A 26,526-nucleotide genomic window follows, 5' to 3' on the forward strand; every position below is an offset into this window, starting at 1 on the left:
CCCTGAGCCAGAACCTGCTCTCCCTGCCAGGGAGTAAGACCCAGAGCGCGCACGCCACACACACACACACACACACACACACACACACACACACACACATTCAGAGCCAGAGCAGTTTGTACCAAAAGGACATCCAGGTTTTAACAAAAAACAAACAAACAACAACAACAACAACAACAACAACAACAACAACAACAACAACAACGACAGCAGCAGCAGCAGCAGCAGCAACCCGGCCAAACAACAGGCAAACACCGAGCCGTCATCGCTCTCTCTGCTCGGCGCTCTGACAACTCCCCCGCCAAGCTCGCCAGGAGCCCCCCCCACACACACACACACATCGCCGCCTGACAGAGGCCAAACAGAACAAAGACAGGTGGGGGGGTTGGGAGGGTGGAGAAAGATAATGTCAAAGAAGGACAGAGAGGTGAACAGAGGTAAAGGATGGAAGGCAGGTTAGGGCATCGGGGACTGTACCGCAGCGTGACGCTCTGGGGTTTTCACAGGATCCTGGAATGTGGAGCCGACCGGTGCTCGGCTCCACATTCGGCCTCCCTGACGGGTTTTTTGTCCCTGTTTCAGAAGCAACGGGACACGGACCAAAACGCCGGCCAGGACCGCTAGCAGGTGCAACACCCGGTTAAGAACTGAAAACATTTCCACCGGCACTGGCAGAGTTAATATCGGCTGAATATAACCTTGCCAATTTCGTCACGCTTTACAGATGCACGCCAATCTAACGCTACAAACCTGACGTTCAAACACGACCAATATCCAATCCAACAGGGTTTGATGAAAAACAGCCTTAAGGCGGAGGCATACTTAAAAAGAAGGAGAACCTTTTGACCAAGAGGACGCGTTCAGAACAAGACAAGAACAAAACGAGCCGGCAATTTGGGTTCTTTCTGTGTTTTTCGGCACAAGCCACGGAGGCCAACTTTTGCCTTTTGTCCTTTCCTCGCTCTGAGAGCTCCCTTTGCCGGGATTGGTCCGATTCCCCTTGCGTCAGGGCAGGGAACCTCCTTTTCATTTTAATATTTTTTTCATCTTTGAATCCACTTGCTGTCACATTTGTGCTTCTTTCACCGCCCACATTATAGGTGCTGGTAATAGGTGCCAGGGAATCACTCTACGCCCCCTAGTGGCATGGAATGATATAAAAAGAAATAAAGTGAGTTTTTATTGAGGATACTGGGACATGTTCTCCGGTGGTTCTTACGTCTCTTGTTCTTACATCTTTTGAAGTATGCCTCCACCTTTAGCACAGAGGTGTTGCCGTGATATTTATGTATTTTTGTTTGTAACCCTCCTCATCTATTAACCTTTGAGTCATTCATGTGAAGCGGTTGGAATATGTTTTCTTTTTTTTTTTCCAACTGATCCATGGTGGGTTTTTTTTCTCACCAGACAATGAAGGGGTGGCCTGCCATGAGAAGCTGGCAGTCAGGAGGAAGGTGTGCAGCGGGTGAAAAAGCCCGGTGGAGGAAAGGAGGAGGAGAAGGAAAAAAAGGATTTGGGGAGTTTGGACCTTTGGATTGTATCGACAAGAACTTGCCGATGAGATAATTGTCACGACGTCCGCAGCGTTCCGTTCTACTATTATCATTCCGCAAGTACTATCAATACAGATATACGTTATATTGCAATTTTAGTGCCATGTGTTGTGCAATCCTTAAAAAACGATCAATACACATTATGATGCAATAAAACAGGCAGAGCAGGGTTGACTGTGTTGTTATACAGTATTACCGTACTGTAACACCACTCTCCAAACTACCTTCATCATCATGAATAAATTAAAACCCGATTACTCATTATTTTGAGAATGGCCACAGACTCCTGTTCCTTCAGCGCGTCAGCATATTGTATGAAACAAAGAGGACGAGGGGGAGGAGGAGGAGGGGGAGGAGGAGGAGAAGAAGGTGGAGGAGGAGGAGTGGGTGCAGAAGCAGGCGGGGGAAGGAGGTGAAGAAGGGCTGGGAACTGCTACCATGCAGCCATGAGAGAGGGAGGAGAGGGAGACGGCTGAGAGGGGAGGAAGAAACTGATAGAGTGCGAAACGGGGAGAGGGTGAGAGAGAGAGAGAGAGAGAGAGAGAGAGAGAGACAAGTCTGGGCGGGAGACGGAGGATGGCGGAGATGCAGAGCGAAGGTGGGGGCACGCTTCAGTGCGCGGTGGCGATGTACTCGCCGAGAAGGAGCGTGCCAATTTGTACAGGCAGAACTCTGAGAGGGAACATGACGGCACATCAGCATCGATAAGCAAGACCACAAATGACTCATCCCTTCATCCATGCATCCATCATCCATCTATTCATCCATCCATCTATCCATCCATCCATCCATCCATCCATCTATCCTTCCCTTCATCTGTCCGTCTGTCGATCCACTCTTCCATCCATCTGTCCGTCGGTCCGTCCATCTATCCTTCCATCCATCTGTCCATCCATCCATCATCCATCCATCCATCCATCCATCATCCATCCATCCATCCAAGTTCAAGTTCGAGAGGTTATTTGTCACATACATGCAGTGAAATGTCATGACACCCTCCACCCTTCTATCCTTCCACCCATCTGTCCGTCTGTCCATCCCTCCATCCTTCCATCTGTCTGTCTGTGCATCCGTGCCTCCACCAATCCGTCCAATGATCCATCCATCCATCCATCCATCCATCCATCCACCCATCCATCCATCCATCCATCCATCCATCCATCCACCCATCCATCCATCCATCCATCCATCCATCCATCCATCCATCCATCCGCTGGTTTTGTATCTTACGGACAAATGTCCACAACAGACACTGAGGTTTTGTCGATGGTGGGAATTCCAAATTCCGTGTGCTGGTGTCGGGCGTGGTGCGGGTACAGGGCCGCCACACAACACAGGCTCCGTCTATCCTTCCGTCCGTTCACTGTGTACCGGTCGACCGTCTGAGATGGAGATGCCATGGAAGAGGGAGGGCCGGCTTCCGCCCTCTTGCCGCGGCGCTGGAAGAAGTGCTGCCGACGGTCACATGCCAGACATTCACTTCCATCTCAAAGAGAGTTTTCGGCCCGTTCGTCAGCGCTCACACTCCTCCCTGAGCATCTTCCTGATGATAGCACACATTTTTGGATTTTAGATATTGTCTCCCTATCTTCGGGTGAGAGAGACTATGACAACCAATATGACAAACTGATGGTCATTTTGGTTATTGGGGCGGTTTTACGGACACCGATTGGACATAATCTCAGACTGCACCGAGACCGGGCGGGAGGAGCGACCGGTCCTTCATCACCTTAGTCCCGGGCTTCCTCGTCGAGAAATAGTTATTCTCAACGTAAGCAACCTCTCAGGAAGGCCTTTTTTTTAATTCTGGATGGATTTAAGTAGGATTATCTCGGCGCTGATTTGAATCGAACCCCGGCTGCGAAACAACCGCCCCATTAACTTTCCAAATACGAACATCCAGTCGGGGCTGATTGAGATCGACCGAATGAGTACGCTGACCTTTTCTGGGACTGCGCTAACATGCGCTGACAGCTAAATGTAAGACCCTGCAAAGGACCGTGGCGCTAAGTGCAGCTGCCGGAGAAGTATCACTTAGTGAACTTACCGAGACTTAGACGGAGAAGTTTAACAAGCGAAAGAAACAATCGTGACCATGGCTACGGAGAGGGTTTGGCTGAAAAACAACGGTGACCTTTAAATAAACTGGAGGTGCTGGTGGGAATATGAAAGCCGCTCCACCAAAGGAAACTCAAAGAGGAGTAAAAAACACGGCACTTTTTTCAACCGCCGCCGACCACACAAATGAGAAAAAGTGGAACATGAGGGGGAGTTTCTACTTTGACTCCGTGGCCAGCGCTACAGTGCGGACAAAATCACACCCGGCCGACGGCACACAGCGTCCAGCGCACTTATATAAGAGTGTATGAGTAAAAAGAGATATTTCACATGTCGTGCTTGTGCTTTTCACATTCTATTTGATGCGTACTATGGTTTCAGACATACGTCGCTCAACATGCTGACACAATAACTCGCCGTGCTAAACAGCACGACAGCATGCGGTTTTACACTAAAATTTCAACGGCGCGAGCCTCCACTTGAGCTCTGTGGCAGTCGACGTTTTCCGCCAAACACTCTGCGCGCTTTTACACGCTGCGTCTACACAACGCCACCGCCACTGAAACATTGAGATTTGGAACCGGATCGGCCTCTGTCAGATGGTCGACTGCATCAGCGCAACTAATTTTGACTTGCGGCAATTTGGTAGCGGCGGCGCCGCGATCCAGGTCAGGGGTTAGTCGGCCCGCAATTACCGTTCAGCCGGCCGTTAAAGCGCCGGCATCAAAACGCCGCTGGCTCCTCGCGCCAACCCCCGCGTATAGCCCCGCCGTTAAGCGGCGCGGGCGCCACCATCATCAATTACCATTGATATTCTAATCAGTCGCCGCTGGCCATATTGTATCTACATCAATGGCCAATTACTAAGTGTTGGCTGACCCTGGCAGGAGCAAAACACTCTCAGGAGGGGCTGCCAAGTGGTGAACTAGCACTCTAAAGACAATCTGGCGAGGCCTCTGTTTGCCTCTCTAACTAATGAACAAGAGTTCATTTACGTATTTGAGATGTCACAAGAAACATGAACACATTGCATACATTCAAGATTCAAGATTTTTTTATTTGTCACATACATATACATACTTCCATACATATATGCAGTGAAATGTAATAACCCCATATGTATGTATATATGTATATATGTATATGTATATGTATGTATATATATATATATATATATATATATATATATATATAATATTTTTATTTTTATTTTGTTGTGTAAACACAACCTATATCTTCATGTACATCATCCCGCCTCACCATGCTTAATCGTCGGCATTAAATCCGCAACAACTGCGTCGTGAAGATATGATAATCTCCAGGTTTAGACCGTCAGATGTGTAATCACTTGGCGCTGAGTTGAGTTTTGTGTTACGGCGATTGGCAGCCGAGTGGCGACCGTACCGTAGGCTCCGGCGCTGCTGATACTCACACATTTCAGTTTCACCAGTACCGATATATTCTACGGAGCAGTCTTTGTCAAGAGTGCACGGCAGATTTTGCACCGTATACAGTGCACACATGCCTGGCATCAGTTGAGCCATGAAGCCTTCACATACCAACGCACACACACACACACACACACACACACGCACACACAGACACACACACACACACACACACACACACACAGGTGGAGGCACATGCACACGAGCAGACAGCATCCTCTCCGCCCACCGAGCCTGATCCATTTCCTGTATCCATTAGAGCGGCGGCTCTGGATTATGCAATTCATCCCAAGGCTATCATCCACCCCTATCAATAATGAAAAAATCTACACGAAACTAGGGCTGGCCTCGGAGGATGGCTCCGGCGCCGCCCGGCACATTCTCCTTTCTAATGCTTTACCCTCCCTCCCTCTCTCTCTTTCTCTCTCTCTCTCCCTATCTCCCTCTATGTCTCTCTCTCTCTCTCGGCCTCCACCGTGCGCTACCTTCCCTTTCCACTCGGCTCGTCTTTAGCTGCGGAGGAGCCCCCGGGCGGAGGCTTTAATCATGCCTCCTCACCCTAATCAAAGCCGCGGCTTTATCCACTCCGGCGGTGCTGTCTCGCCCCGCTCCGCCGGCGGAGGGCAGCACCTGTGGTGCTTGACGAGAGACAGACGGACTCTTCCGGGGCTCTTTTGGACCCGCGACCGCCCCCCCCCCCCTCCCCCCGCCCTCCTCTGTCGGTCGGACCCCCCTCCCTCCCCTCTCCTCGCCCGCCCCCGCACCACCCTGCCAACGCGTGATTGATGTCTGGTGCAGTGTTTCTGACATGGGCCGGAGCTAGAGGGGACAGAAGGCACAGATCGGGGGGGGGGGTTTTGTCAGATCATTAGCTCCGTGCCAACGGAAGGCTCTGACCTTATTCCACATGGGAGAAACAAACAGCCAGGAAGCCAGGGAGGGAGAGCCCAGTGAGACGGAAAACGGAGATGGGATGCCGCGGAGGTTAAACAGGGTTCGGGTGCGTCCGCGATCCGAGGGTCAGAGATTGAGCGGGGGGGTCAATTTTCTGTTCACTATTAATCTATTCCGACTTTGTTTTTCAGATGGACCGGAGGAGGCAACGGCATGGAAATATGTCCAGCCTAAACAGCTGGGCCCCTGTCTTCTGTCGAAGGTCTGTTCTCTGTCCACAATTCACCATTTGCAAAAAAAGAGCGATTGGCAGGGGGATCCACAAATCACGGCCCGGAAAACTATAAAAGTCACAAACAAAAGGAGATTAAAAAAATACTCAGCCCCTGCTTTGCTAGTGTGTCCATCTGTTTTTTTGGGTTTGTTTTTTTTACGTGGGCTCGCTATGTTCCCCGAGACGGTGTCGGACCGCAGGGGTCGATACGGAAGACTAATAAAAAAAGAGCCCCCAATAAGGGGGGGTGGGACGGAAGGGGGGAGGGGGTAAAGGGAGACACAGGGAGGCTGCTGCTGCTATTTAAGCGCTTGGCAGTCCTCTCTTGATGAGGGCCTCTGCCGCCGGGTCCCTGAGGAGCCTCCCCGGCCGAGTCACGGGAGACAAGCTCCTCTGTAATGGAGTCTGACAGGACAGCCGGAGCCACAGAGGACCTGACATAGATGCTCTGTTCCCAGAGAGAGAGAGCGAGAGAGAGAGAGACGGGGAGCTCGGGGGCCGAGTCGCGCGTTGGGACGCTGGCTTTTCGGCACGATCGGGAGGATCCGGGAAGGGCGTCGATGCCAGAGACGGGGCACCGGGGATGACGTCCTGGACTCGATGCTCAGCGGCTCGCGAGCCGAAATTGATCACAGCGCTTCCTAAAGCTGCACGACACGCACGCAATTATGAAAACAATGGAAATATGGCTGTTGATTATGTCTGCCCGAGCAAAAAAAGTTACCGAACTACGGAGCAAAACTTGTCGCACTTTCAGCTAGGCCTCGAGAATTCCTAACAAGCGACTTTTGAGCGTCCAGAGCTGCAAACGACACTTCGATGCGCCGATCTGGGAAACAATATTTATTTCCCGGATGCTCGGATTTGTCACAAACCCAAAGAGTTTGATTAATGTAGCTCCGAGAAAAGCCGCATTTCTCGACATCGGTCAAATTCCCTGCATTCCGAGCACAAATGTGAATGGGATGGGTGATATATTGATTTAATATCAATATTGTGATGAGTGACTAGATATCGTCTGGGATTCGGGTACCGGGCATCGATAGTCCTCCCCAGAACGTTGCATCGCCCTATCCCTAGTACTTGGACAATGTTATTGCCATTCATTCTTAATGCCAGGGCCCTTTTCACGTTTACTTCATATTTCTATAAATCACGACAAACGAAAGCCTCCAAATGCGCCCGACGCCACAGCGCGAAGAGGCTTGAGGCCCGAGCGCCGGGCGACAAAAACACACAATTCCTCCATTGACGTCGGATTCATCTTTCGCCCCCCGGAGCGCACGTCGGCCCACGTGCCGCGGCGGAGAGAGAGAGAGAGAGAGAGCAGAGAGAGAGAGAGAGAGAGAGAGAGAGAGAGAGTGAGAGAGGGTGAGAGCGAGAGAGAGAGAGAGAGAGAGAGAGAGAGAGAGAGAGAGAGAGAGGTGCCACACGCCGCCTTTAATTGGTACATTTGTCACGCGAAGATAGGCAGAGGACCCGCTGCATCGCAAAAAAAAATAAAAAAAATAATAAAAAAGTCACAGAACGGCAGAAGCCCGGGAGAACTGGGCCTGCCCTTGGGGGTCCACAGCCCTCCTACATGCGCAGATAAGCCGGCGAGAACACCTCGTACAGGGGAGGGAGATTGGCTGAAGAGAAAAAAAAAAAGAAAAAAAGAAAGAAATGAAATAAAAAAAGACAGATAAGACGAGAGGAGCGAGGAGGCCTGAGACAGTGGGAGTCGTCACTTTTAGTGGAAAGGTGCAAAGAGGATTAGAAGACGGGGGAAAGAAAAAGGAGATGAAAACGTTCCATTAGCCTATCTTATCACCACAAAGATTACATTAATTTCTCATTTCTTGTCTGGTGTCAAGGAGAGTTCAAGGGATTTTCTGTACCCCCCCCCCCCCCCACCACCACCACCACCACCTTTACCACAGTCACCACTTTTCCTATGGAGCCGGGAAAAAAAAAGACTTTTCCCAAGATTTTTCCCAGCGCCCTATAAGGTATACCCCTGGTGTCATTTCTTTAAAAATTAAAAGAGATCAATGTTACCTCCATCCTAGGTTCCCTCAAAAAAAGTAGAAAAAACGAATTTTTTGTGAACGGGCCGGAAATAATGGACTTTATTCTTCTGTTCAGCGCGCACCACAGTCATCGCCGCCACAAGGATTCCCAAAAGGATGACCGCATACACCGATCTATTCTGAGAAAATAAAGTGGAGGACACGCAGGAAGGCTGTGAATGTACTGACCAAACCAGGCAGGAAGGAGAGCCAGAAGGAGGCACAGCGAGGACGCCGGCGTGGCCGCCTCTGAGAGCCCTGAAGACGCTCCGTACACCCGCCGTCTGGTTTGATAAAAATTCAGATAAACGACCCCGGCATGGGTTTGGCATTTTCAGCTCGGTCCCCTCCGCCGCTGATGAATGCTCATCATCGTCTCATCCAGGGTCCCCGCTGTTTCCGACCTTTTGTACCGGGCGTGTGCCGGGGAAATGCATCCGCCATTTTTCAAAAAACTCATTCCCAGTCAGCTCTCATGGCCCCGGATGAAAGGATGATAAATGTATGCAAATGTATGGAACGGGGTCTGCATCCGGAACTCTCCGGTGGCGTCCGCGGCAGCTGCGTTAAATATTAGTGTTACATATTCTATTTGTATGCAGGTTTGACTGTGAATGTGTGTGTGTGTGTGTGTGTGTGTGTGTGTGTGTGTGTGTGTGTGTGTGTATGTGTGTGTGTGTGTGTGCGTGTGTGTGTGTGTGTGTGTGTACGCGTCCATAAGACCAATTCCTTACTTTTTAAAAGTTACAAGTACGTACATTTTAGTTACTAGTTGCTATTCCAACAGTTACTAGTAACTATTTTAGTTGCACTAGTTAAAATGTATAACGTACTAGTGCCTATTTATTAGATACTAGATACTATCGTAATTGTTAATAATTACTATTGCAATGTTTCTAGTCACAATTTGGACAAATTTGTCATTGACTCCTATGGGGCTCCGTGTTTCAGAAATTAAATGTTTGCCTTCGATTAGTATCTATTCCCATAGTTACTAGTAACTATGGGAATAGTTATCGTAATTTTATATTTTACTAGTTTCTAAAAATTTTATAATACTAGTACTTATTCAATACGGACTAGCACCTTTCCACCATTTTTTTTGTACTCGTAACATTTTAAATGAAACTACCAACAAGCTGTTTTTGTCTCGCAATTTCTCGAAAAATACGTTGTTACTGGTAACAGCAAGAAAAGGTACTACAGGTACTCCTGGCTTAATGAACAAATTCTGTTCCTAGCACCAGGTCCTTAAGTGAATTGGTCCATAAGCGAGGTAAGGGGCGTGTATATAGTGTATATAGTGTATATAGTACATACCGTATAGTGTAGATAGTGTCTATAGTGAATATAGTGTATCTGGTGTATATAGTGTATAATATACACTATATACACCATATACGCTATAAACATATTATAATGTACATAGAATATATTGTGTATACAGTGTATATAGTGTATATAGTATATGTAGTGTATAAAGTATATATAGTGCATGTAGTGTACTGTATATAGTATATGTAGTGTATATAGTATATATAGTGTATATAGTACAGATAGTGTATAAAGTGTACATAGCTTAAATTGTGTATATAGTGTATATAGTGTATAAAGTATATATAGTATATATAGTGTAAATAGTACATATAATATATAAAGTATATATAGTATATATAGTGTATATAGTATATATAGCATATATAGCATATATAGGGTATATAGTATATATAGTATATATAGTATATATAGTATATATAGTATATAAAGGGTGATGAGTAATGAGATGCTTGAAGCTGAGACTCTGCAGTATTGTACTATACAGACAGGTCAGAGAGCTGGTCATAAGTCTGAATGGTCATAAGGTACAACAGGTAGGTTGTTAAGTGAGGACTACCTGTACTTACTAAGAGTAGTACTACACTCTCTTTACACTAAGTACTCGTACTCATTAAAGGTACTAAGTACTAGTACTCAATAAGCAGTGACTATTAGAATGGACATTTTCAAAAATGACTAGCTCTTCCTATGGACAAGGCGTTGGAACGGCGTGCCTGGGTGCGAGGCGTTCACTTTCTCGGGGGAAACCTGCGCGGAGTGCTGAGCAGAGGACGAGCCGACCTTGCACGCCCTCCCATCAACATCCCATAAACCCACATCAGCTCTTGTCCCTCTTTGAAGTGATGAGCGCCTCGCGGCCCTCGCAGCCCTGATCCTGGCTCCTGGCACCGGGAGGCGTCGGAGTGGTTTGAGGTCAGGCATTAGAGCGAGCGGCAGCAGCCAGTTAAAAGAATTACAAAATACAAAATAAAAAACACAAAACAGCAGGGGAGGCAAACGGGGAACTGAACGTCCTCCAAATATTACCCTCAGTTTTTATATCCTCCACGCTGACTGTAAACTATGAATCATTCATGATTAGGGAGTGGAATGTGTGGCATATCAGCATCTACATGTCCTGGATAGTGAAAAATCTGTTCTTATTCTTCAAAAAAAGCTTGTCTTCCCGAAATCAAACCGGACTCAATCTGAGAAATAAAAAAACGTAATGATTATCATTATTGAATTTATGAGCGGTTGGCGGACGTTCTTCTCCGAGTCGGTTCCATTCTCACGGCTCGGTTTCTCAAAGCTTGTTTTTTTCAGGGCGTACGATACATCGCAGCATTCACGTTTGAACTTGCACTCTGGGATTTTTAAAACAATATTTCACTTTTTCGGAAAGACTGTGTGTTATAGGTATCGTATCGTCCAAGGACCTGCGACCTCCTCTGGCAACCCACCGAGAGGGCCGGCACCCCCGGGTTGGGAACCCCCAGGTATCAAATGTGTCTGTATCCAAGCGAAGAGGCCGAGAAGAATCGGACGGGCCCAAATAATATCTGTTTACCGCCTGCATGGGGAGTGGGTCAGGGCATCATAACACCATCTTTCTTTGACACCCTTCATATTGGGAGCATTTGTCCAATCGCAACCATCTGTAGATCCACACAGGTTATTACTGCTCCCCGATGGATTGTCAATTCCAAACACTTTTATTGACGGCCTTCTCGGAGGTGAAATGTGTATTTCTTTTTTTCTTTTTTTTTTTTCTTCTTATGTTACATCACAGGAGTCGTTTTCTGTCCCGGTAGCTCCAACAAACCTGGATCCAACGCAAATGTAGTCACGCAACGTTCCAACCGCCTTGACCTCCACTTAACCAGGTCGATTCTGATTACGTTCTTCAATGTCGCGCCGTGAAAAAATCGCGGAGAAAAAAAAGGCTTTTTCACAAACTGCGCCGACGGCTGCGACACCGGAGCACTTATTATAGTCTAGGTGGAGTCCAAAGAAAAAATAAAATTCTTCCACATCGGTCAGCCCTGAATTGGTCAGAAATATTATCATCCAATTACCACAAACCATATAATAGATGAAAATACTGAAATATGTCAATTCCCGCAGTCTTAAAAACGTCCGAACTCTACAATGCTGACAACTCATAACAATAAAGCTTCAGGATCGAGCCCTTGCCGGGCTTCCGCGATGGAAAGTGCCTCATAATAACACTGACCAAATCCACCGTCCGTATCATAACCCTAACCCCAAAATCTCATGCTGATGAACGGCAAAACATTTTTTTTTTGGGGGGCTCAAACTGAATTCCCTCGTGAGTGAAGGCTTCGGATTCGAACACACTCACAGGCGTGTGCGTGTGTGTGTTTGTGTGTGTGTATGTGTGTGTGTGTGTGCGCGTGTGTGTGCGTGTGTGTGTGTATAATTTGAAGGTGAACGTGATATGAGGGGGGCCTGGAAAAAGCCTCATTCAGCGGGGCAGAATTCCGGGGAAACGTGGCATTTTCTTTTTTTAATCGATTTGGAGATTGGTTTTTGTACCGTTGTGTGAATTAAATATATTTAGATTTTTTTTTTTCCATTCATACCTTTCAAAGGAATTCAATTACAAAACTAAAGAGAAGAACAGCCCCTTGATTTTTGAGCGCCCCTTTGTGTGCGGGAAATCGTCGTCGCCATCGTCAAGCCGGAGACGGTCAGGTTCCAATTAGCAGGGACGCCCCGCTCCGTGCTTCCCGCTCGGCAAAAATAAATCACTGCTATTAAAGCAATTAGGCAGCGTGACCGTGGTAGTAGCAGCTATTTAAAGTCCTGCAGCCCAGCACGGCAGAGCCGCCGCCACGGCGCTCGCATATTTTGGTGTCGGGCTTCACTCTGCGGACATGAGGGGGAATGCGCCGCATACAGATGCACTGACCTGCTCGGGGATGAGGGGGCCGCATTCTGAAATTAAAAAACATTCTACCTCCATAAACACTGTCCCAGCTACGGCTAACACCCTCAGTCGCCGAACATTCGTCGTGCCCCAGGGGAAATCGCAAGGAACATTCGAGCAGCAGTGACCTGGTGGGGGTAGCAAAAATTCGGACGGAAGCCCGAGGCCACTGTGGTCCCAAAATCGGATCCGTGGCCACGCCACCAAAGTCCCAGCAGCCGTATCGGAAATCGCTTCCCGTCGTCTTTGGTGACGATTCTGCAGCGGCGAGGCCGTTGGGGTAAAAGACGGAGGACGGTCAGAGAGACTTTGCGGTCTCGGAGCGATGGGAGTTTGGCGACATGCCTCGGTCCTCCTGCGTGACTACACCTCGGCGAAGCCGTCCGCGTTGCGCTCCCCACCCCCCGGGGCACTCAAAACCTTGGCTCTTTTTCGCCTTCTCACCTCATCTCCACCCCAGCCGACTATTTCGGAGCTTCTGTCACTAACTTTGTAAAAGCAAAGCAGCGGCTTCAGAATGTAGGTCAACAGGCGTGGTACTGTAGGCGCAAGGTCTTTTTCTATTTTCTCGGCATGCAGGCCATCACATTCTGACCACACTCAAAACATGGATATAAACAGCCAAACTTGAAAAAAAATAATAATATATTAAATAAAAACATTTAACCTGCTCCAAGTAAATCGGAACCGAGCGCTGAGGACCACATGCATGTTAACGTAGGCTTCTGTTCCATTATTAATAAAATATGTCATTTCTGTTTGACAGGAATGAACAAAAGCAGTTTTTTGCCACCGTTGTCTGAAATAAATTCTACATTGTTTGAAACCGGTCGCGAAAGCCGTCGGACCGCATTTGAGAACGTTGTAACACCGCGTTTAAAGGTAATGAGCACGTGTCAGATAATTTGCCTGGAGAGCCGTACCTGGGGTGGCTGGGAGGCATGTTTAAAAGCTTGGACGGCACTCGTACAGTGGCGGTTCACGTGTTGACAGACCGCCGGTCCTTTACAGGCACATCACTCGGTGAATATCTTTAAAATACTGGAAAGCATCTCATGAAACGATCCAAAGTCGTTTTCACTTCCTCATCTTTACGGTCCATGATTTCGCTGATTTATTGCGCGGTCGCCTATCACTTCCTCCTCCGGCGGCGTTGTTTTCACCCAAAGGATATTTTCCAGCGTTGGATAAAGAGGAGCTTTAATAAAAACCTGGAACAAAATCTTACACGTGCGGTCTAGGTCCGTTGACGGCCGTCCGAAGCCTTTCTTGACACAATGCCAAAAAGGAACATGGCGGGAACACAAAAATACGCACAAGCGTCGGGAAGTCGCTTGTGGAGTTGGCCCCCCCAAAAAAAGGCTCCAGAAATGAAGGCAACGTGACCCGCTGTAACCCAGGCCAGACGGCACGGGCCATGCCCAGCAACAGCGGTATCGCCGTAAGATCTCGCGATGCGGGACGGAGCGATAATGTGTTTTATCTGCAAGGCCACCCACTAATATTCACTTTCAGTGGGGGGGTTAAGGATGAAATTGAGATAAAAGCTGCCAACCAATCCAGCGTCAGCATACAGGGTGTCCGCTTTGGACCCATCACGCCCTGATGAAAAATAAAAATAAATATAAGTAAATAAATAAACTTCTGAATCTGCACGCGCACATTTTGTCAGGGAACGAAGCAGAACGTTATCCCAAAATCAATACGCGTCTGACCGGTTTGCCTGCTTTTTCATTATAGTGTCCGCACATAAAAGTTAAGTGTGCGCCATTGTCAAAGGATGGCGTCGTTTTACAGGATTTATGCGGCTAATGACGGCCTTTCCATCTCTACTCTCGTCAACGCCGGTGCTGTCAATGATGTGGAAGCATAACACTGTCACAGGGAGTGACATGGGATTTCATGAGCCGCCATCAATTTTTGGGTGAGCTATACATCTTGCACTAACTCCCCCTGGGCATAATTGCAATATCTTCAATCTGGTGGATAGGCTTCCATCTGGCAGATGATGTGACTCCATTCTAGGCCCAGCGCACAATCACAAGGTTCTTTTTTTTTTTTTTTAACGCAGCGCATTAAGAAGCTCAGAGTCAATGATCCCAGACTCAACCCCGAATCGGAAACAGTGACGACGAGGCCGCGCCACCGTGGCCCGGGAGGCGTCGAACAACCTCAGAAACGACCTCGAGAAGTACTTCCCACTTTCCACAATCCTTAACACCCCGCCCGGTCCAAGCACTGGGCGAGGCGGTTAATGATCCCTATCTCTCCCCATGTGCCGCCGCACCGCACTGCCGCGTCCACACCGTCAACACTCCATCCTACGCCCTGAGGTTCATTAGGGGGTTCGATCGGGAGCCTTAAGGTTCTTTAATCTCCATCAACAAGCGTCTGGCCTGAAGAGGCTCCAAAAGTAAGTAATTCGGTGAGAGCCATTTTAAAAAAGAAATGTTTAAAAACCCAAGTTCAACCAGAGCCTGTCCACTGCAGAAGACTCTATGCACGGAATGCCTGGTTGAGTAGTGTCCAATAAGACGACTGCGATCAACATGGTGCATCTGCAACTTCCTGTTTGCCACCATCTCAATGAGCAATTCAACAAGCGGAGAAACAGGCAGAGAAAAGGCAGAGAAACAGGCAGAGAAACAAGGAATCGGGCAGAGAAACAGGCAGAGAAACAGTCAGAGAAAAAGGCAGAGAAAAAGGCAGAGAAACAGACAGAGAAACAGGCAGAGAAACAAGCAGAAAAACAGAGAGAGAAAGAGGCAGAGAAACAGGCAGAGAAACAAGCAGAGAATCAGGCAGAGAAACAAGCACAGAAACAGGCAGATAAACAAGCAGAACAACAGGCAGAGAAACGGGCAGATAAACAAGGAATCAGGCAGAGAAACAAGCAGAGAAACAGGCAGAGAAACAGGCAGAGAACCAAGCAGCGAAACAGCCAGAGAAACAGGCAGAGAAAGCAAAAGTGGAAACATTGGAATACGGTCGAGCGCACCGGCGACTTTCTGTCTCAAGAAAAACAACGATCGGTTCATGGAAACGCTCTGAAGGTCGACCCCGGCACAAACAAACTTCATGGCGCGACCAAAATATTATCTTACTGTTTAAATGCCATAATACTTTACATGCGACACGTGGAAGCTCTTACCTTGAAATCACAGATGCACGTCACCGTGTCGCCGATTCGGAGACACTCGCCGTCGAACTTGCACGTGTTGGTATCGCACAAGAACAGATCCGTGTCCCTGTCGTCGAAACCTGGAGGAGGAAGCCGGCAGGACAGAGAGGGAGACGGTAAGGAATTTTTCTTAACGTCAGTTTTCCTTGTTTCCTCAACCGGACCCGAGCAGGGTTCTTTCAAGGAAACGTCGCGTCCAGTGAACCCACGTCCTGGAACGACGTGATGTTCAGTTATTTGGAGGGTTTGACTCTCAGATATTGATTTGTTCAATGCAACCTTAATGTGGACGTTTTTTTCTATTAGTTGGATGATGAAAATAAAAGGACATCCACCATAATAGCGTTTCAATTCTAGCAAATTAACCCGAAATAAACGATCTATCCAAGGTGATGGAAGTTTGAAAAGTCGATGTTTTGGGAAAACATCTTAAATATTTGCTTTCGCTTCAGAGTCCTGGGTTGCCAGTCCACGCCGAAGCGTCGGGCGTGGTCCCGCCGAGCTAAACCGGGAGGAACGCTCCGGGTCGGGAGGAGTTAAGAGATCAACGAGACGTCCCAAATCGAATCAACGGGGTCACGTGCGCAGGAGTCTGTTGGGAGTCAGAGTCGGCTCGGGGCTGTTATTCCACCTGGGCTCGCTGCTGCAAAAACCCAGGCCCCTCTCAGGCTGACGTATACAGGTCTGATGGGCAGGCCTGGCACCGTAACTACTTTTGTTGGATGATTTATTGTCCCAGGAAATAATTGGGACAAATGATATTGTTATCTTAAGACCATTTCTTTGCCACTAATGAAATGATTATGTAATAGCATGATAATGCAAGCACACCCTTTCATGTAGCAATGAACTTTTAATTCTTAAGAATATTCAGACATTGTAATGTGAAAAAAATATTAAAATATGCAAAATAAATAAATCATAAATAAAATTAAGCCACACCACCAAAACAAAAGGGCTCGGTGTGTGTGTGTGTGTGTGTGTGTGTGTGTGTGTGTGTGTGTGTGTGTGTGTGTGTGTGTGTGTGTGTGTGTGTGTGTGTTTGCATGTCTGCCTGTCTGTGTGTGGAGCTGCCTGAGCCCCGCCCGCGGTGAAACTCCGACACAGAGAGCAGACGAGAGGGCAGAAGCAGCGCGACCAGAAAATGTGTCTCTGAGTTTTTTTTGTTTTTTTTTATTTGTTTTTTCCTGTTCGCTCGGCTCGGTAACATTTATTTGTGAAATGGTTTACACAACGGGACTAAAACACTATTTATTCTTGGGTTTAGAAATACATTTATGTCTTTTTTTAAGCCTTAATACAGATTTGTGGACTGTCGTATTTATTGATTCCCATTTGTATTTGTATTTATTGCATTACATGCATTCGTAGATCGTGACACATAATCCTTCCATAAAGTGTTTGTGGAGTCTGAAAAGTACAACATTTCGGCTACATTACGTCATTTAGCTGCCACTTTTGTTCGAAGCTTTTTCCAAATACATTTTTCCATGAGTTCAAATATAAGTAGAGTAGTTATGGATATGAACAAACAAATGACGTTACGAGCAGCAGGAAAGCAGCAAGACGTTTTGATCGTAAATTCCCACGTGACTCGAATGCAGCATCTGTAGGAGTACCAGTGGCAGAGTCTGCACAACAATGTTGCTGACATTTTTATGTAATCAACCACGCATGTAATCACAACGGGAAATCATCGAGGCAGCGGCCGTATATCATACGATAAGTCGACAGAATAATTATCGCGACAGGCCTACTGACGGGAGCACAATTTCGACATTTATGGCTAACAAGTGGATATTGAATTACATGTCGGGTGCGTTCTGGTCAAGCTTTAACATATCTATTCCAAAATCTATCTTATTATCTAGTGGGTTAAAAAGTGAAGGCTATTCCAATTTGGGATGTTACTTGTCATGATATACCAATTTGTCCAGCGTCCTCTGAATGAACCGTTTCACATACAGTATAAATAAAAGAAAAATGAAAAAAACAAAATATATATATGATATACATTTAGGTTATTTACCACAAGTATAGCATAATGTCCAAGTTAAAATTCAGTTCATTTTGGGAGAAGTGCTTGTGTGTAGATGCATAATGGAACTTTGGCTGTAGGCAGATAGAGGGCAACGTGGTATTTTAGGTCCCTTTGCAAAACCTTCAGTCGGCGAATCTGGGGAACTTCGATTCTACTTGTAATCTCATTTCCAGTTTTCTCTGCAAATGACCATTTTCTTTAATTAGATAAAGCCATGGCATGTATTCTGTTATTCCCCAACCCTGGTCCCAAGTATTGATCTGTGAGTCTGAGTGTGTGTGTGTATGTGTGTGTGTGTGTGTGTGCGTGTGTGTGTGTGTGTGTTTGTGTGCGTGTGTTCTATCACACTCGCGTCCCGTCGACATTGCAATCGTTGAATTCAAGTCAGGGGCCACCATTTGATTTCAGCACCAAGGGCCGTCCTCTGGCGCCCGTTAGATATATTCACACCTTGTATCGGCAAGAGTTATTACAGGAAGGATCTAGAGCCGTCTGCCAGAGACTGCTTTGCATTCTTTCTTCATTTCTGTTGCTTTGAATAACTCGGTATAAAACGAGTGCCATCGAAACCGCAGAGAAACTATTTAATGGGAAGGAAACAAGATGGCACATGAATGGTACAGAAACACATTTCTAACAAGGTATTAATTTAATCTGACTAATCCAAAAATTATAATAATAACAATTATTATTATTATTATTATTATTATTATTATAATTATTATTATTATTATTATTATTATTCACCACCATCTTCTAGTTATTTCTTAAGGTTCTATGCATATTGCCAAATTTCCATGTTCATTGTTTTTTTGGGGGGAGGGATATTTTATCGTTGGTTGTTTTTGTACAGTTTAAACAAAAATATATGTATGTTTGCAAAAAATGACCAGTCCTGTTGAGGTGCACAGTGAGGAAGGTATGATGGGAGGCCCTCCGGTGACCCGCCGCTGACCCGCCGCTGACCCGCCGCTTACCCGCCGCTGACCCGTGGCCAGTCCGCGCGCTTGCGTAACAACTGCTATTTTGCCTTTCTAATCTAAGGTAATGAAGTGAATCCTCACCGAATTTACAAAGACGCGCTTTAATCATTGGACTCGCAGAGAAGCTCCCGAGCTCGGCGGGTTTTGCTGATGTTTTTTTCTTCCGCAGCGCGGCCGGCGGACCGCGGGGGAAGCTCCAGTCACCACGTCGCCACGCCGCCACGTCGCCACGCCGGGCTCCGAGTGAAGCCGAGCGTGAGCGCCAAACGATGATTCAGCGTATACTTTTAACTCCCCGTGACAGGTTGCATTTCCTTAATAGAGACGCACTGATCTTCTAGTTTCCTGCACATGCACGGTGCACATACTATCACTTGTCGTAAATCAAAACATTTTTTTTAAATAGTACTTTTGAGTCTATATACAAGTCCCTAAGTGATTTATTTATAGAGCGGGTCGTCGAGTGAGCTGAGGTTTGCCGGTTCCATTGCCGGCTCCTCCTGCTGCAGTGTCCTTGAGCAAGACACAGATATCTACAGATTGCGGCGTCCAACGGTGCATGAATAGTTGTAAGGCACTTTTGACAAAAGCATCTGGTAAATGATGATGTAATCTAAATATTAGATAAAATTAATTAAAATGAATAAATTAAAAATGTATTAAATAAAAACTGAAAAAATATAATATATAAATAGCATTTATATAACTGAAACCGAAAAAGACGAAAACCCCCCAAAAAAATATATATATAATATATAAATAATATTGATACATTTTATTTTTCGGTTGTTATTTATTATTATTTAGATTATTATTTAGATAGATCATAATTGAACAGATGCTTTTGTACAAATGTTTTATATATATATATATATATCTATATATATATATATATACACACACACACATAAATATCAAGTCATATATATATATATATATATATATATATATATATATATATATATATATATATATATATACATATATATATAAATATAAATATCAAGTCATTTAAAACCTGAACACAACTCAACTCCGAAAAAATTAAATAAATTGCACTTGGAAAAAACCCACAGAATTGTCGTGAAATGTAATACAGTGTCAAGGATGTTAGAGACAAAGCACAGACATCAACGACGAGAAAAACAAAACATCGGCAGAACAAGTCAAGAACGTTAAACACGGATCCTCAACGTCACTCCAGCCGGCCGTCGGACCAACCTCAGCCCTACGGTTATTATTTCACCCTTTCGACAAACGAAGCCCAAACCAGCTTTGGTTTTTGGGGGCATTCGGCCCTCGGACCAGGCCCGGGCTCGGCCGCGGCGGCCTGAGACGCGCCTGAGACGCGCTGCGGTCCAATAAAAAGGCGGAATGAAAGCTGCGAGCCGCGGTAAACCCACTGGCCCTCGTGAGAACCGTTAACAAGGAGCCAGGGAGGAGATTTAGCTTTTCTTGCTCCAATATTCACGCAGAAAGCCCCGTTATATTGCAGCGCTGTGGAAAACAACAACAACAAAAAAAAAATGATGATTTATAGACTTTGAATAACAACGGACAACATCTGGAAATAATACCCTGAGCCCTAATAACCAAGGCTTGTGCTGAAAGGCTTGACGTGTTAAGTACGGGATTTTGGGGGCGGCCATTTCTTTTTCTTTGAGCTGGTGTGCTCTGACTGGAGGTCGTTGCCACGAGAACTTTATTCATGTTCTGGAACGAAAACAACCACTTGTGTCTTCTTGGGGGGGGGTAGAGAGAGGAAAACACATTTATATAAGATTTCCACCAAACCATTCCAATTTACCTGAGGGTGAGTTTATTCATAATGAAATATAAAGTAACCTTCAATATTACTCAATGAAACAACACTATAAGTACTTACTTAATTTTTAAACTAATAAACACACAAAAAGCTTGGGAACAAAATAAACCACAAATTCTAAAAGCAGAGCAGAGGTTGAGGGAACCTGCGCTGGATTAATTGAATTATCAGGCAGGTAGTAAAACCCCCATGGAGGGAATGGAAAGATATGGAAAAAAAACAGCAAAACATCCATCACTGGGAAAAAAAATAAAAAATTGAATAAAATAAAAGTGTGGGTTAAAGAACCAGATGAGATCCATATTTAGTTATCAAATCTGCCGCCTGGAAAGTTGGCGTCATGGAAAACGTATTTCTCATGTATTTAAGATTCATTTCTATGACGTACCATACCTCGTCATTTGAGACGAGGTATGGTGCGGGGTCTTTGTTATCCTATGATCCGCCGTGGCGACCCCTGACGGGAGCAGCCCAAAGAAGAAGAAGAATATTCTATCTATCTATCTATCTATCTATCTATCTATCTATCTATCTATCTATCTATCTATCTATTTATCTATCTATCTATCTGTCTGTCTATCTATCTGTCTGTCTGTCTGTCTGTCTGTCTGTCTATCTATCTAGAAAAAAAGAAATATACAATTGTCCCCGGGACAAGTGTTTATTTCTTATATCACTTGACAAGTGTATATTTGCATATATCATATGGAAATATACACTTGTCAAGAGCCAGGCAATATACCAAGTGTAAGTTCAACCAAGATATCTTCATGTGAGCGTACAACATGTGGAAAATATATCTGTTTTTAACTTGAATTTGATACTTCAACATTAAAAAAAGACTAAAACTGATTGCGCTGCCAATAGGAATAACAAACAACACTTTCAGTTTAATTGAGCTGCTTTGTAAATGCAAGCTTTATTTAAGAGATGCATTACATCTGCAATAATAAATGCCCTCACACAAACTGTGAGTAGGTAATGCATCTATCAACCTAATTGTGCAGTTTTTACAAATAATAAATAATGAAATGTAATCACAGACACAGCGCTGCAAATTTTCATTTTGCTAGCCTATTGCGAGGAATCAAATTTGACATTTGGTATATGAATATTTCATATCCACTTTGGAGGCAATTATTTGCTTTCTGAAAGCTGAGAGGCCAGTGATCAAATGGAGCAATTGTGTTAAAAATAAGCATCAAGGCAAAACGTATTATTAGCCCGAGACATATGAGCAAGTCCCTCAAGCTTGAAGAGGGATTTAAAGATTGGATCGGATCCCAGCACCTCGGATGGGGATAGCCGAGAAGAAAATAAGGTGTTTGGCTTCCAGACCCGCGTCCTCTTTGCTTTCATTCGATGGCAATAAATACATCTACAGGAAAAACACACGGGTATTAAAGGTTTCGTTCGGAGGGAACGGGAAGAGAGGATGCCCGGCGGATCGTGCGGCGGTCAGCGGAATAGATATCGCCGAGATGGGCGGCGGCGCCGTTCCTTTTTTTTATATTTTATTTTTTTTAGGAAAGTTAAAGGTTAAAAATATATAGGATATCTACGGGAAAATAAACGACAGCGGGAAAGAAGGATAAAATAGGACGGAATCCCCAGAAAAAAAACTGAGGGTTGACGGCTAAGATGTAATATATATATATATATATATATACATATATATATATATATATACATATATATATATATATATTTTTTTCTGTACGTTGTGATTCACTGAACGTGACACTGCCCCCTAGTGGACGTGTGACATCATACACAAAATCCGTACGCCCGTGCACGTTGGCTTACCTGCAGACGGAGAAGCAGGATCAAGCCACAAGCTGTTGAATGTTCTGAAACATTCTTTTCAAATTCTTAAAAGATGGGTTGGCTATTGTTCAACACAGGCCTCATTAAAGTGTCGGTGTCTATAATTAATTACCTCCATAGCAAGAACCTCGCTGAAGGCTTTGCTTGGGAGAAACTTATCACTGGCCTTAAATGCAGCCCAATGGGGCAAATGTTTAAACCTTATAATAATTAAATTAATTATTAGGCTACATTAAGAAAAAAATATATAATAATAATAATAATAATAATAATAATAATAATAATAATAATAATAATAATACAAATTTATAAAAAAAAAAAATAATAATAATAATAATATTTAAAAAAACTCAACATTTCATTTTGGAAAACTGGAAACTCAGATTAAAGTCATTTTAGTGTCTTCTTGTTTTTTTAAAGCATTTTTTGAATAACAGTAACATTTAATTTTATTTAGAACCTTTTGCAAGTGCCGCAGCACATCCGGGTCGTACAGTAGGAAAGCCACGCAACTTCCTGTTTCTAGTCCCCCGCGTCAGCGCGGCTGATTTGCGCGAAGGAGTCACTCAAACCCGGTAAAGTGCATGGTTGGCGACCATATTTCCTTTTTTCCAAAGTTTCTCAACTTTCAAAAAGGGAGATTTGCCCCATTGGACGACTTGGAGCACAGCGAGAAGATTCAGAAGAGTGGTGGGTTTCTCAATTGTACAGTGTTCAAAATGTACTCTACCCACTTCCAAATGTACTCTAGACTACAAAAGGCTGCTGGGATGAAGAATTGCAAAACAGATGAAAAACTCTTGAAGGAATACTTGGAAGCACTTCAAGAGCGGTTCTCAAAGGCTTTCTCCAAACAGCCTCCTTCACAGCAGCACCTTCATCACACTGAGCATCTGTCCCACCAGCGCTGATGGGCAAGCACACGCCAATCCATAATGGCAGAACAACCATAATCCTACGTTTCTGGGGTCCAAAAAAACCCAAAACATTCGCAAGGATCCAGAACAAGCCAGGATTGAGTCTCAGACCGTCCTGGGGTCAGGGCTGCACTGGCACCCACGTCGAATCCAAATATGCTGATAAGGAACCGTGGGCTTTGCTTTTTTTTTTTTTTTTTTCCCTCTCCCGGTTTGTCTTCCGCCAAAACAGCTGTTTTGGCGGAAGGGGCGACGCCCTGGCAAAAGAAAAAAGGCAAATGTCAGTTTCAATATCAGATTACCCAGAAGAATTTGGAAGGCCGATAAAGGTCCTGAAAGCACAGAGAAGGAGCGGTTCCCCTCCGTGTTCTTCGTGACTCTGCTCACAATTTCCGGGATATTTTATCTTTTATTTTTGGGTTTGTTTTCTTTAACTTGAACGGATGGCGGCCGGGGGGCCCGCTTGTCCTCCCTGGCCCGGCCCTTTGCCATCCAGGGGGAGAATACAGTAAGCTGAATAATTAACGGAAACAAGCTGGCGATCATCAAATATTCAAAAGGTAATGTTTATATGCCAGCGATTGAGATAGCGGGCGAGGCTCTTGCTCGTCCAAAGAAGAGCTCGTCAGCCCAACGCGTCCGCCCGGCTACCTGGGGCTGCACGAGGAGGCCGTCCCCGTTTTCCAGCTCCCTGCCGATCAATAATTGAGGAATGTGAATTAGAAATGAAGCCCGAACAACCACGGCGGTGGGAGATTGCTCCCTCGCACCTCCAGCATTTGAACTATAACTTAGCAACAGGTCTGGAGAGGCGGCATGGTTAAGCCGTTTTCCAAAATAAAATTTGAATTGGTTATTGAGTTTTGAAAAAGGACGACAAAAAAAACTACGTGTTCCACTGAAGGCTTGATGGTCATCCAGAGGAACTTCGGCCTTTTGACAAAAACCTTGAAATAGATAATTTGGCGATTGTGGCAGCTTCGCCTGCCACAATCGCCACCCAAGTGTTTTTTTTCAGGGCCCTCCGGCACAGAGACACAGAAGACGGGGGTTGTTACCACCAGTTTATTGGAGAGAGTGCGTTAACTGTCATTAGCCAGGAACAGACAGAACATGTCATGGCAGGGCTCCTCACCTGAGTGTGTGTGTGGGGATGGGGGTTTTAACCCGTTGCTCGTTAGACCAACCAACGAGCAACAGGTATGCAGCCACACCGATCCCAATCACCTAGATCCAGGTCAGGTACGGCTGCTCAGCCCAGATCGTCCCCACACCACAGCGATATTCTGGGGATGATTATTGGTTCTTTCGTAAGATATTTACATACAGGAAATTAGAGAATATGAGAAACAATCATTAGTCATGTGGATATTGTGACCGAGCAGCGAGAACTGTCTTAGAAGTTCAGAAAAGTGCATAACTTTACTGTAATTCAGCCTTTAAGACGACATTTAACTTTATTGGGATATTGCGATAACCAAAATCCCAGACAATATCTATATTATAACAATATATATCGGTATAGTATGTACACGGTATGTAGTTCCTGAGACATTTCCTCCTCCTTCTCTAAATTTGCTTCAGACGTTCTCCTCAGACGGACTCCTGATCCCTTTTTGATTGCAGCTCGCCGGTCCAGTCTCACCCCATAATCGCGGCTTCCCCCCGATTTTTCCCGCCGGTACCCGAAGCGTGGGCCCCGCGTGCGAGGGAAGCGCGTTCCGACCGCGGCGCTGACAAATTTCACAGGCGGACGTGCCGCTCTCTACGGACCGGCGGTAATTCACTCCACTTGACGGGATTTATCGACATACCGGCAGCTTTGCACACCCTCCACCCGTCCCCGTCACGTCTGTCATCAAGGCGTCGCTCGGCCTTTTTCGGCGTTCACGATAGCTGTGGGATTTGGGTGAGGAGGGGCTGCAAACCCCTGCTCAGAATGTCCTTCTCTCTTCCCACAGGGGACGTCTGGTGAATCAAGACACGTCAGTTATGGACGCAGACTTTTTTTGAAAATTGCTTGTGTGGCGGACCAAGGGGCGTGGTCAAGCACCACAGCCGGTGCTTGACCACGCCCCTTGGTCCGCCACAACTTGTTAATTGGAAAATGCCATTACAATGTAAAGAAGTTCCCTTCCACTTTACTGACTCATCCAAGGGTAACATGGGAGATGTGGATATGGAGACAATCAAAGGGACTTTAATGCAATATCAAAGGATATTTTCTTTCTAATTCTACATCCCACATACTTATCGTAAATAAAAATTCTGACTTGATCGATTTTTGCACAGAATATATATATATATATATATATATATATATATATAAATATATTATTTTTTTTTGTGCAGTCCACATTTGTATTATATTTATATTTTTATACCATTTTATTTTATACACTGTTATATTGGAAATTTTATGGCTGCTAAAAATGTGCTGCTGCTAAAAATTTGCACAATCTCTGCAGGCACTGCCACTTGTATTTTACTGCATACTTGCACATGCGTGCGACAAATAAAAATCTTGAATCTTGAATCTTTATTGCCCTATTAAGACTGCCAAAGCATGACATTTGTACGAGATGTGTTGTGCAGCACTGGACCTGCCTTTGAGGTGATAACCATCAGTCTGTCAGAGGAAGATTAAAATTGACACCATGCGAGCTTGTCTACATCAAAGACATCCTATATCTATAAGCGCAGCTTTTACCGAGAAAAACCTTTATAATCAATATTGGATCACATGAATAATTTCAGGGCAACTCGTGTGGTGCAGGCGCAAGGGTAATAGACAGACCACATATATTAAAGATCACACCATTTACACGTTTACACTTCAGTGCAAGTGAAGCTTTAGAAATACACTTACACTACACTTCTATCGCACCTCGATGTGGTGTGGTAGGTTAGTGGAAACATGGCATTTTATTCTGAATAAAGTATTGTAGAGTATTACACTCTTTGTGCAACGGCATCAAAGACTGACAACGGGTTATACGTGGTGTTTTCTTTGGCAATGGAAGTCACACATCTGCGCTGCGTTGTAGTCAACCACGCGTGCATGTGTGTACAGCAGGGCTGGGCGATATTGACAAAATCAACTGCTGATATTGATAATTTGACGTTATTGGCCCCAACATTGAATGCAGTTTGGTCACTGAGGAGGTCATAATTGTAAGCAAGGATTGAGTCCAAACTTCCACA

At 45.2% G+C, this 26,526-nt stretch overlaps 1 protein-coding gene across 1 annotated transcript in view; it reads right to left on the bottom strand.

The window, feature by feature from the left end:
* tmeff2a (transmembrane protein with EGF-like and two follistatin-like domains 2a) overlaps window positions 1–26,526 on the bottom strand; it is a gene marked incomplete at both ends in the record, with an annotated part of 107,524 nt that overhangs the window by 77,151 nt on the left and 3,847 nt on the right. Inside the window, one exon of the mRNA XM_080018910.1 lies at window positions 15,700–15,809. Coding sequence (XP_079875036.1) covers window positions 15,700–15,809 — 110 coding nt within the window. The remainder of the gene's footprint in view (window positions 1–15,699; window positions 15,810–26,526) is intronic.

This window comes from Zeus faber (assembly GCF_960531495.2).
Source record: "Zeus faber genome assembly, chromosome: 18".
Lineage (NCBI taxonomy): Eukaryota > Metazoa > Chordata > Actinopteri > Zeiformes > Zeidae > Zeus > Zeus faber.